A 13,183-nucleotide genomic window follows, 5' to 3' on the forward strand; every position below is an offset into this window, starting at 1 on the left:
TTATACCCTCCGTGGGGTAATATAGACAACATTTACACCAGCAATGGGAGATTATTGTGCCATGTTGATAACGCAGAAGCTCCTGAGGATGATGCAGCCCTTGCAGGAAAATCCTGAACTCCCACCATCACCAGTAAGAGATGGGGAACAGTATAAAACACACACATAAAACAACAAGAAGGGCAACCAGGAGAACATTTTGGGTGAGTCTCATTGTTTGTGTGACCGTGGACAAAAAACATTTCTTGAGAGGAAACCTTTGAAAACCAAATAAGAAAAAGATTGCCTCCAAGTGTCAGTTCAGCTCTTTCGCTGTACATCACATATTTAAAATGCGATTCTGGTAACGATGAGCCGTTTTGACACGAGAAAGGCATCCCTGTTTTAATTTGTCATCACTTCATGGCGAAGAAAACAATGAAGAAATGGAATTAAATATTAAAGGGCATCAAGCATGAAGGCTTTGCCAGTTACTTCACTTTTGATCTTGCTTAAGGGCAAAGTATTGTAACAGTTCAATATTTGCCTGTAATCTTCAATCGATTGATTGGTTGTCAGAATTTTTGTCTGCCCAATATCGTAATCTGCATCGACCTAAAAAAAAAAAAATATCCATTTAGGTCTGGTCCAAGTTATCATGTTACAATATTTAATGCACACAATCACCTCAGAAATTCATTATTATGTAGGGAATAAAATGAAAACAAGTGAACGATGGATGTACATGGCAATAATTCACCTGTTGCCTGATCCTTAATCAGTATTTAAGATTTCTAGTGGATTTGTTAGTGAAGGACATAGTGCACCCTCATACTGTACAGTGATGGGGGTGGGGGGGGGGGGTAGACGACGTCTCACCCCTGCCAGCTGGGTGCCGGTCAGCATGAGTTGTGTGTGTTGAAGTGCCGCCTGGGAGGCGGACGGGCCGTGAGAGGAGAGAAGCGCCGGGGACATCTCGCCACATTCTTCCATCTTATTCTAAATGGAAGAAGTACAAATGTGCAATCATGAATAGGAAAGAACTGCTTGCCACATTGGCATCAGAAGGGTCATTTTGGGCGCCATAGCAACCACGTGGACAAGACCTATTTTTATTGAGTACAGTCAGTAAAAAAATGAACAACTTAATTTGAATTACCTTTGTCAAATCATTAAGTTTGGGGATAAAAGACAAGTAATTGATTAAGAATCAAGAAGGAATTACTCAGATGATTAATAGTTTGGAGACCACTAAAGTCAAACTTGTCCAAATACTTGGAATTTCACTCTCAACATTAAATATTCTTTGATTTCTCTAGCATTAGTAGCAGACTCGTTTGTGTTTACTCAAAATAAAACGTTTGCAAACATCTCCTTTTAATTTAAGAAAATGTTGACTATTTTCTGACATATTATGGATCAAAACGGTATCTGAATCCTAATCCATTTATATTCATGCATTTGCTGCAATTTGAAATCAAGCAACATTTTGGAAAAAAGAGAAGGAAACAAATGTCCATGAATTTGTCAATAATTGAAAAAAAATAAAGACCAACCTATTATTTAGAAAAATCATGAATTACAGACCGGTACAAATATATTGGCACACTATATATCGAAGTTTATCTCTTGAACTCCAAATGTATAAACAATTTTTTCAAAAATATTTTCCCACCAACCCATTGTGAACCACGATTGACCTGTGTCACAAGTTTTTGATTTGGTCATGTTACAGGACATAATGGCAGCAGCCATCTTCTTTTCACTTGCACAAAAGCAATGGTGTCCTTCCCAAGACAGGTAAAGACCAAACACTTCCAGCGCATCCATTTGCATTTCTTCGCAGCGTATGCAAATGTTGTGGGTTGGAGCACTATCGCTTTATTTAGGCATTCTGGGAAATGCGGGGGATGCCGCCGTCCTCGCTTGCTTGTTTACATACGGGAGGGACACAAAAGGAGCAATTGAGAGACTTTTCTGGGTGACATGAAGACACAAAAGATGAGGAAACATGAGGACACGCAAACCCGCGTGCACACACACACACGCACGCACGCACGCACGCACACGCACGCACGCACGCACGCACACGCATGCACACGCATGCACACTGGCAAAAATCACTCACCTTGTTGCTGCTGAGGCTCGGTGAAAGGGAAAAGGGGTTGACCTTCATTGACTGAGCCTTGATGAAGAGAGAAAAAAGGACAGTATTGAAGGATTGATTGAAGAAGTGAGCCCCCCCCCTTTCAAAGGAGGGCAAACACATAAAAGGAAATGCGACAATCATTTTGGTTTGACTCAAAGGTTTTGGCTGGAGATGTTAGAATTCATGCATTTTGGCAGATTGGAGGGAATTCAAATCCAAATTGATATGGTGTAATCCCTCCGTTTTCTTCAGTGCTTATTCTCATTCCGCTCACGTGTGCGGAGGAGCCGATTTCAGATGACGTTGGGTGAGAGGAAGGGTACGCCGCAGACTGGTCGCCAGTCAATCACAGGCACATAAAACCTTTTTTTTTTTAAACATACGAGATTGCAGTATGACGTAATACAGAATCAGTGTCAGGAGAGTTCATTTTCTACGTGAACTAGTTCAAAATTCATTTCATCGTTCCCAAATGAAGTACTTCACTTCATAGTTTTTAATTAAAAAGATGAAAGTCTATACTAATAGGTAGCTATATATATACTTTTTATTTATTTATTTATTTTTTAACGAGGAATTAAAACAAAACAGGACTTTTGACTTTAATGTGCAAACAAAAACAGCCAACAGTATGACAGGAATCGAAGTAAAAGGACACTGATAACTTTTCCATTCCTCGCAGTTTTGGATATCGAACAAAATATTTCAGTTTATCCCCTCTTATGTCACAAAACATACTAAATTCCATATTATCACTGTGGGATTGGACAGTGTTTTGACTAAAGCAACCTGAAATAAATATTCATTTTCATAGAAACTAATTTGTATAATTAAGTACTGCATTGTAGAAGTAGCAAAGAACAGATTATCTCCCATTTACGCAGCGTCCTTGAATGCACCTCACACACCCACGCAGCCGCAGCCTAACATCCTAGTTTCATTCTGAAGTGTGAAATAGGAAATTCAGTGGGTGTTAATTGTTTTCCATGTTCTCTTTCACAGTTATGATACATGGAGATAAGCACACAACACTTAGGGCTGCTCCGTGTGTCGATTGAAGTGTTAGAATTTACAGTAACATACAGTAGGTCCTAACCTTAATAGCATGCCCAAACACGTCCCTGCACTGGTCACTTTTTAATATTAAAGTTTATTGACTATATATGACAGTACACCAACATCGCAGCAGACCCTGCACACATACATCGCAATGATGATGCTCAAACAATATAATCATGCAGCCCAAATATTGACAAACAACTATTCCTCACCTCAGGACTATTTAGAGGCCCTAATGAACCTAACATCCATTGAGTTCCTGGAGAAGATCCACGCACAGATGAGCAGAACATGCAAACACCACAAAGGAAGGCCAGAGATGAGATTGGAACCCGGAACCTCTGAACTGTGAAGCAGATGAGCCAACTACTCATCCACTGCACTACTGCACCCCAATTAAATACAAATCAAGTATGCATGGACGGAGGAATTGAAGAATAAAGGATGAACTCCACAAATATGCTTTTTTTGTTTATGGATTTGGATTTGTGATGCAATTACAGAAGCTCTCAGTAACAGAAAAGAGGAAAAGTATCAATCAATCAGGAAATGTAGCTTAAAAAAAACATGATGAAAAATCAATCTGTCCAGACTGCTCAGTACAACATCAAGTCAACAATCTGTAATAAATGTTTTATACCACACACAGCTTGTAGGTGGCAGCGTTTGTTAACGCAAACTACCTGAACAGACACGTCAACAGGTTCGACACACTAGAATAAAATCCCATTTTGTACGTATACAACCTAGATATTTTATTTAAAAAATGTTGGCAGCTTAAATAAGGATTGTTTATCATTCACCTGCTCTTCTCATCTGTTACATTCATTTGTAGGGTCACATACAGTGATTATACAAACACACTGTTTAAATGGCATGCTTTGAATGATATATTTTGCTGTCTAAATCAGACTTCCATTGAAAAAAATAAATCCTTGTGATGTGACTCAACAAAACCGACCTGCTTAAACAAAGGCAAAATGAAAAAAATATATAATAAACTCAGACCAAGATACACTAAGTCCACAATTGTGACCTTCAACCTGTACAACACACCAAAAAAGGTTCATCTATTTTCTTTTTCTTCTTAATGTCAAATAAACTGGTAGCTTGCAGCCACGCTACCCTGAGAACACCTGATCTTGTCAGATATCGGAAGCTAAGCCGGTTTGGCCCTGGTTAGTACTTGAATGGGAGAACGCCTGGGAATACCAGGTGCTGTAAGCGTCTCTCCCTGGCTAAAATGCAGAGGGGTTGCGTCAGGAAGGTTAAAACTGTGCCAAACAAATATGCGTTCATCTGTGTTGACACGCTGTGGCGACCCCTAATCGGACAATCCGAAAGGAAAAGAAGTAGCATCGCTCAAGTAAATTGGTCCAAATGCGAGTGTGAAAAAGGTTGTTTGTTTATATGTGCCCTGCAATTGTCTGGGAACCAGTCCAGGGGTGTACCCTGCCCCTCGCTCCAAAGTCAGCGATGACACGATCCGGCTGACCTCGTTGCGACCCCCGTGATGGATGGATAAATGGAGGGAGGGTTGGACGTACCTGGTGATTAGAGTCAGATCCATTCAGTTCTGAATCTGCATGGAAAGACGAAAAGACGTGAGGAGCAAGATACAACATATCGAGCTCTGTCAACAGTGGTGGGAGAAACTCAGCATTGTGAAGCAGCTGAAGAGTCGAAACTAAAAAAAAAAAAAAAAATCCTACTGGTGTCTTAGAGTTATGAAAGAGAATAATGGGGGACAAATGTTACGAGTGAGGCAATCGTTCTTGTTTACCAAACATAACTGCAAACACAATAATTACTACAAATGCTAAACATTGGCTTACTACTACTACGATAATTTAATGCTATATTGCTGTAATGCAACTCGTGACAAAACAAGATTCTAGTAGTTGACATTTCGGACTTTGCAAGTAGTACTAGCAGCAACTAGTGCACAGTTTTGCCTCACTAGTAACAGCTTACTAGCAGGCAGAAATGTCAATACTAGTATGCAAAGAGCATACTAGTACGTGGAACTCAAGATGGCTGTGAACCCATTTTCCATACTTTTACTGTTGGCCAGCTCTTAATGTCACTCGGCATTGTCAGCAGCCGTCGTCCCTCTCACCTGTGCTCTCCAGCGGCGAGTCAGCCGCTAGTTTCTCGAGTTCAGCTGGCCTTGACATCCTGATATCTGCACACACAGACACACGGACATCTTAAAATCTATACCACACATAGCGTTTGTTGATGACATGACGAGGAAGAAACAGAAGCCTTGTTGTGCAGGGTAAGAGTACTATCAGAGAGTACCCCCCACGCCCCGACGCCAACCCCAACAACACCGCAAACGTTCACTGTATACCAAGCGTGGGTGACTCTTTCATGATACCAAGTCGACCTGGGCCTACTTGGTATCATTCATTCATACTTTCCAATTAAGAGTGTGGGCCGAACTCAGGCTAAATTTAACCCGAGTTGTTTACGCTCTAAATGTTGCCGTGGCTTTGTGGTTGAAACTGTACATATTTTGTAGTTATTTACTGATTGAGTACTTTCTGGAGTACTTTCATCACTCTTTCTTCACCAACAAACAGCATGATGAGCTTGTGTTGCAGTTGTTTGAGAGCACACGCACGCACACACACACACACACACACACACACACACACACACACACACACACACGCACAGACACACACACACACTTCCCTTTTGTGAAAACATGCAAATCTGCCCAACGACCAACTAATTATATCGGGCCACCTGCATAATAAAGATGCTAAAACCCCCCAGCCAGCTCTTTCAGCCATACACTTTTGTTTTTTGAAGCAGCGGTGAGGCAGATGGTGATCTTGACATGAAATCACTTGCTTGTTTTGTTCTAAAACATTGATAGCTAAAAAGATAAGAGGGATATACTGTAGATGGATGGATGGAAAGAGATACAGTACATAGTTGGATAGACAGACAAAAATATACAGATGAGATCTAGTGTGTGTGTGAGAGAGAGAGAGAGAGAGAGAGAGAGAGAGAGAGAGAGTGGATGGGTGCGAGGTTAAAAAAACTTTAACGGTTGCTTCAGGGAAATTAAGTTATATCATATCAAAAAACTTCCAACCATCCATCCGTTTTCTTTGCCACTTATCCTCACGAGGGTCTTGGGGAGTGGGGGAGCCTATCCCAACTGTCAACGGGCAGGAGGCGGGGTTCATCCTGAACTGGTTGCCAGCCAATCGTAGGGCTCATAGAGACAAACAGCCGCACTCAAGATCACACCTAGGGGCAATTTAGAGTGTCCAATTAATGTTGCATGTTTTTGGGATGTGGGAGCAAACCCACGCAGGCACAGGGAGAACATGCAAACTCCGCACAGGCGGGGCCAGGAATGAATCCGGGTCCTCAGAACTGTGAGGCCAATGCTTTACCAGCTGAGCTCCCGTACCGCCAAACTTAAAACAACAAAAGTGAATTAAAACATTTCTGTACAGCAATATTAAAACTGTTTTTTTAAATTCACATGTATTGCTTTATATTTATTATTAGACGAGACTTTCTTCTATATAAATCAAATAATCTACAGAAACAACAAAAATGGATACGTCTACTTTTTCGACCGAACTCTTCAAGTGTTTAAGGATCCTTTTCTGACAGTCGCTTGTTTTTAGCTTTAGAGCAATGTGATAGATACACAAGATTATTAGTAAATTCAAAACAAAAACAAAATGTAAATTGATTTCATCTACAAAAGCAACAGAGACATAAGCATTTTTTATTCAGTAAAAATGTAATAATTTGTGTATCATTTAGTTAGACAGCATGGTGGACGACTGGCTAGCTACTCTGCCTCACAGTTCTGAGAACCGAAATTCAAATCCCAGCCCCGCGTGTGTGGAGTTTTCATGTTCTCCCTGTGCCTCCGGTTTCCTCTCACATCCCAAAAACAAGCAACATTAATTGGACACTCTAAATTGCCCCTAGGTGCGATTTTGAGTCCAACTGTTGTCTGTCTACATGTGCCCTGCGATTGGCTGGCAGATATTAGCTGGGATGGGCTCCAGTATTCCTGTGACCCTTGTGAGGATAAGAACCTCAGGAAATGGATGGATGGGCACAAGTTTTTTACTTGCTTTAGCCCTCATTCATTGCATGAGATGGATACTTTATACTCTATTAGGGAAATTAAGAACAATATTAAAAAAAAGAAAAACTAAAATGATGTCAATAGAAAAATGTTTGTGAACTTTTTTTAAACTTAATTTGTTTAGTTTCCATTGAGGAAAATTTAAGTGTTTTTTTTTAATTAAAACTATGTTAGGGTTGTTTTTTTTTAGGGTTTCAAGCGAAGTGATCAAGTGTGTTTTTTCTTCAAAAATGGGAAAGACGCGAGATGAGGACAGACTGTCAATTAAACCACATCAAATGGTCAGTGACTTTTGACATGAGGTGAATTTTGACAGAAAATTTGTTTTAGATTCAGAACAATAACATTTATAGATATATAATCCTGTGATGTAAATTGAAAAAAAAAGTACATGAAAATCTTGCATTTCATCAAATTGATTTGGTGCAATTACCTGTTTTAATAATAATTAGCTGTTTTAATTCTTTTTTTTTTTATTCATTGATGAATTGGATGACCAGATTAACAACCTATTTAACGGCCTTTTTTTTTTTCCAAAACCACAACATTATTTCAAATTAACTGTGCCAAAATTGCACAAAGTGATTATGATTTAATTACTTATTTGGGCCACGTCAGAAAATTGGTAAAAATATTGAAAATTGGTTTTCAAAAGTAAATAGATAAGAGTAAATAATCGGTCTGCCTCCAAGGGGGAACTACACAAATCTGAGAACATTTAATGTTGAGAGGTTGAAATTCTGTGTATTTTGAGATTTTGAAAAATTTCTGAACAGTGTCTCTCAACAATGAATTCATTATCAAAATCGGGTAGTAAAAAAATTAATTTGACAATGAATCAAATGAATTATTGCTCCAGAAAAATTACATTATATTATATATTGTATTACTCCGGGTTTTCGCCCACATCCCAAAACCATGCAACATTAACTGGACACTCTGAATCGCCCCTAGGTGTGATTGTGAGTGCGGCTGTTTGTCTCGATGTCCACTGCGATTGGCTGGCAACCAGTTCAGGGTCTACCCCACCTCCTGCCTGTTGGGTTAGGCTCCAGCACTCCCGTGACCCTTGTGAGGATAGGCAGCTAAGAAAATGGATGGAAGGATGGCTGGATGGATGGATATATATTGTATTATATACCCTTGTGAGGATAAGCGGTTTAGAAAATGGATGGATGGATGGGTCAAAGTGTGATTGACTGGGCTGATGAATTTTAAATGGTCAAGTCAATAAATCAAGTTGACATGTCCTACAACCCAAACTGTAAAATGTGAAAAACTACATGTTATTTCACAAAAAAATAATGTGGTGTATAGTATTTATTATCTTCTATGCAAGCCAATAGTCGGCCAGAACTCTCAAAAATGCCTTCTCCTAAGAGTGATTAATTTCACTTAATTTTTTTTTTAACACTGCATTTAACATCTTTTACACTTGTATGACGGAGTAAAAATGTTGAGCAATGAACCCCCTCCTGCCCCCTTGGGCTACGAGGTGACAACATCACTCTGTATACACCTTGCTCAAGGAGCAAGCAGTTTTACTTTATTTTAGTTTCATGACACAGTAGATAAGCCCTCTTCAGAACGGAATGAGCATTAATGTTAAAATTTCACTGAAGAAAATACAAGATTTTTATTTTGTTTTTTTGCTAGGCCGCGAGAAAAGAATGAGTAATTTCACTTTACTGGAGTTTTATCAAGTAGAGTTTAAATTCTTTTTACATTTATCAGCGTTAGAAATGATACTTAAAACATTGTGCAGTTAATGAAGTTGTTACAGATTTCTTCCCTTGATGTTTCAAAATTCCATTTTGTACCATTTTGATATTTTTGTTCTGGAAAAATTGAGATTTCAGGTTAAGAAAAAAAAAAAGCAACCAAACTGAATGAACAACTGGCACAAGCGGACTCTTGGTGCAAGGTCATGTGGAACAGGAAAAAAAAAAAAAAAAAAAAAAAAAAAAAAAGACTCTCCAAGTCATAGAAGAGCCATTATGGCGACTTTGCTCCTATTACAGTACGGAAAAGGTGCACGTTTACACCCTGCACGGGAGCGCCGGCCAATATTGATCCCTGATGACAAAAAGATGTTAGTGGCTAACATGGCAGCTAATGTTGTGTGGTGGGGGGACAGTACATCAAGATGCATTGGCAGTCTTTCACTTCCCCACGTTACTTCCCCATTACGATAATATTAGTAGTGTGTGGTATTTACGTAAGATAAGCACATTCAAACATTCCGTATGCAGAAACAGCTAAAGGTACTGCATTTTGACTTCATCTTGACTAAAACACTTACAAATGATATTTGGCCTGTCGTGACAAAATCCAGCATGTGGTATCATCTGGTGTACCTCAGCACCATTGAGCAACATTTGGTGCTGCTTAATCAAGTCTCATGAATACATGATGTAACACAGACAAGTGTCATGACTTCAAAATTATTTCCATTGTTTGTGGGCCTTTGTGACCCGCTCAACTATTAAATCATCAAAAATCGCTATTTATCGGAGAAAGGGAAAATAAGGTCAGCGGATTAAGAATAACTGGGTTTTATTAGTAAACTTTAAAATACTTCCATGTGACTTGGGGTCAGCAACTTTGTTATCGCTTCAATTTTGCCAATATTTAAATTGATAAATCCATACAATAAAAAAAGACAAAAATGTAATAAGTTATATTAAGACCAAAACACTTCACTCATAAGTACTCATAATATAATTGTTTTCCCCAGTGATGGGTGTTTTACTCTGACTTTGAGTTTTTTTATTCCTAAACATTTTGCTCTATTTGGTTGTATAGTATCTAGGTTTATCATATTTTAGGACTTCCCCGGATTTTGCATCTAAGGGGGTTTATAATAAAACAAACGTATACAAGTAATTTCCATAAAACTCCAGAAATTCTCCTCAGCTCCCCTACATTTACTGAATGAAGTCCTATTTTAGTTTTAATTTTGGCTTTAGCAGTTTGCGGTGGGTGGGGGGTGGGGGTGGGGTTGCAAACTACAGGACATGGGCCACATATGACCGCCGTGCAAATATTAAAACAAAAAGTTGACAAAATTTTGCTCATAAATGGATCATATCGTCGTCATCATAGTGTGGCCCGTGTAGGACCAATTAAATGCCCTCGACAGGAAAAAAAGGTATATTTATAAAAAACAAGAATTCCATTAAACCTGTTCAATTAACATTGCCCATTTCAGCTTGCTATCAAATAAAATTAATTGAGCTTTTACATTTTTTGATCACATGTACTTGCTAAGCAGAGTCTAAAAAGACTATAGGTCACTAAAGCACACCCTCGTGATGCACCTCAATAGTGATAAAAAATTAGACAGTACCTGCCTCGTACCTTGTGCATTTCAGCTAGTGCGACTTCTATTAGTAGCATTGTTGCATCACTGTTTGGGGTCAATTTATCTGGCTCATATGGAGAATTATTAATAACATGAAAAGACCTCAGAAATACCACAGAGGGAGGGAGAAAGGAGACATTTAAAAGGTAATTGGCTTGGCGGACTAACAAGCTCTCTTGACCTCCTCAGCTGACCATCACAACAAGGTTAAATGTTTCATTTTAGAGGTAAGAATGACTTCAAATGTTTTTTTTTTTTTTTTTTTATCCTAGACATGAGCGCTAAAGCTGTGAAGACTGTGGGAAGCTTTTTAGCTAATCATATCTTGGCTAATTGTCGTCCCCTGTAACAAACGCTGACATTTCCTGTCCATCTTGTCCCCCACAGCTGACCTCTCACTTTCTAATTAGACACGCACACGCGCTGACCCCCCGCCCCCCTGCTCGTGCACACGCGTAATTGGTTGCCAAATAAAGGACTGCAAACTGACCTGGCAACCACATAGTGAAGAAGAAGAACAAGTCCTTGCTTTTTATTCCTGCTGCTGCCTCAGTCATAAAGTCAGTGTAACAATGCGTGTGTATTTGTATATAACATAACTCTCTGCAACACACACACACACACACACACGCGCCAACGAAAAAAGGAGACTCTCTCTCTCTCTCTCTCTCTCTCTAACTCACTCACTCATCTTAAGCCACGCCTCCATCACCACATCCTGCACCACATCAGGAAGTGAGGGTCAAAAAAAGAGAGTGGGGCGTCGGCCCAAAGGTAAAGGAGGAAGAAGACAGGATGACAGCAAAGAAGGGAAAGGAAGGAGGGAGGGAGGGGGTGGTGAATATGTCACGGAGTGGGAGGGATAGAAAACAAAGAGGGAGGATGACTGGTGGAAAGTGACAGCGCAGCTGGAAATTACCACTCACACGTTGCACTCGTGCGAAAAAACACTGGGAGGAAAAAAGTCTCAGCACACTGTAAGCATGTTGTGGATGGGTTGTATGTTGGGGTTGACCATCCCACACGAGAGGCCCCGCAAAGAGCTTCGGAAATTTCATGAAGCGTAAAAAATAAAAAAAAAAAAAATAAAAAAACGATGACATCAACCAGTCACCCCCCCCCTCCCCAACCCCCACCTACAGAATACAGACCACAGATTTTAAAATTTACATTTTGGACACCTCACACACACTAAATTTATTTTAATTTTTAAAGCACGGGTGGAACGCTGGTAAGTTTGCATGTTCTCCCCGTGCCTGCGTGGGTTCCCTCCGGGCACTCTGGTTTCCTCCCACATCCCAAAAACATGCAACATTCATTGGACACTCTAAATTGGCCCTAGGTGTGATTGTGAGCGGGGCTGTTTGTCTCAATGTGCCCTGCGATTGGCTGGCAACCAGTTCAGGGTGTACCCCGCCTCCTGCCCCTTGACAGCTGGGATAGGGGCAAATGCAAATGATGACCTGCGGAACGATGGCAGTTCTGCCAACCTGTTTTGAGATTTTGGGTTTGAAACTTGACTCGGGTCCTCTGGTCTCCAATTCACTAACCTATGCTAACGCAGTAGGTAAAGTCAGAGGTACAGTACATATTGATATTACAATATGCGTATCTATTACATTAATTAATTACATTGCAAAGAGAGAAAACCATCAACTATGAGCCAGCATGTAAGGGAGCAGCTGACCTTATGCTCCCACTATGTGTTCTGATATAGTTCAATGGATGCCATTCCTAACCTTGAAACCTCAAATGTCGGGACAGTCATAACATAAAGTACCCGTGCACTGGCTTAACAACTGCTAAATATGATAGTGTTTTAAGTGTGATCCCAACGGTGTGATCTGGCCTTCCTGTACAACGTTTGCGTTTTCCTGATTGCTCCCACATACCAAAAACATGCAAATCTGAGATCATAATGAGGACAAGCGCTGTAGAAAATGGATGGACAAATGGATGGATGGAGGTACGGTAGACGGTTGACTGTGACAGTAGGCTGCCCTGGCCTCAAGGTAGCACTGTTGAGCCGCAAATCAATGAGGAACCAAGGCCGTGGAGATCACCTCAGGGTCACTCAGCGGCAACAATGTACAATTCCTGTATAAATATTGTTGAGATTGACAATAGACGCATAACAATCCACAAAAAGGGCTGTAAATTACAACTTTTTTTTATGAAAGGATTTTAAGAATTATAAAAATGTTATATACAACTTTCAGTATACACTGTCCATAGTTTAACCAACACAAATATTACCTGGCATTGTAGTTTGTTATAATTCATCCATCCATTTTCCAAGCCGCTTAACCTCACAAGCGTCGCGGGAGTGCCGGAACCCATCCCAGCAAATTTCGGGCAAAACGTAGTGTTCGTATAAAGTGAAAGTGGGGTTAAAAAAAAAAAAGAAAAATGATGATAGATAAATGCAAAAAAAAAAAAAAAAAAAAAAAAACCAAAGTGCAACCTCCAAGATCAACTGTAATACTGTCCAGGGAAG

At 39.9% G+C, this 13,183-nt stretch overlaps 1 protein-coding gene and 1 pseudogene across 1 annotated transcript in view; one reads left to right on the forward strand and one right to left on the reverse strand.

The window, feature by feature from the left end:
* The window catches only part of pou2f2b (POU class 2 homeobox 2b), a 74,988-nt gene that overhangs the window by 13,048 nt on the left and 48,757 nt on the right, over positions 1 to 13,183 (reverse strand). The window contains exons 2-5 of the mRNA XM_061819720.1: positions 5,307 to 5,372; positions 4,735 to 4,769; positions 2,108 to 2,164; positions 859 to 978 (exon numbers count right to left, since the gene is read on the reverse strand). Of these exons, the coding sequence (XP_061675704.1) occupies positions 859 to 978; positions 2,108 to 2,164; positions 4,735 to 4,769; positions 5,307 to 5,372 (278 nt within the window). The remainder of the gene's footprint in view (positions 1 to 858; positions 979 to 2,107; positions 2,165 to 4,734; positions 4,770 to 5,306; positions 5,373 to 13,183) is intronic.
* LOC133501592 (5S ribosomal RNA) lies at positions 4,296 to 4,414 on the forward strand (annotated as a pseudogene).

This window comes from Syngnathoides biaculeatus, chromosome 5 (assembly GCF_019802595.1).
Source record: "Syngnathoides biaculeatus isolate LvHL_M chromosome 5, ASM1980259v1, whole genome shotgun sequence".
NCBI classification, from domain to species: domain Eukaryota; kingdom Metazoa; phylum Chordata; class Actinopteri; order Syngnathiformes; family Syngnathidae; genus Syngnathoides; species Syngnathoides biaculeatus.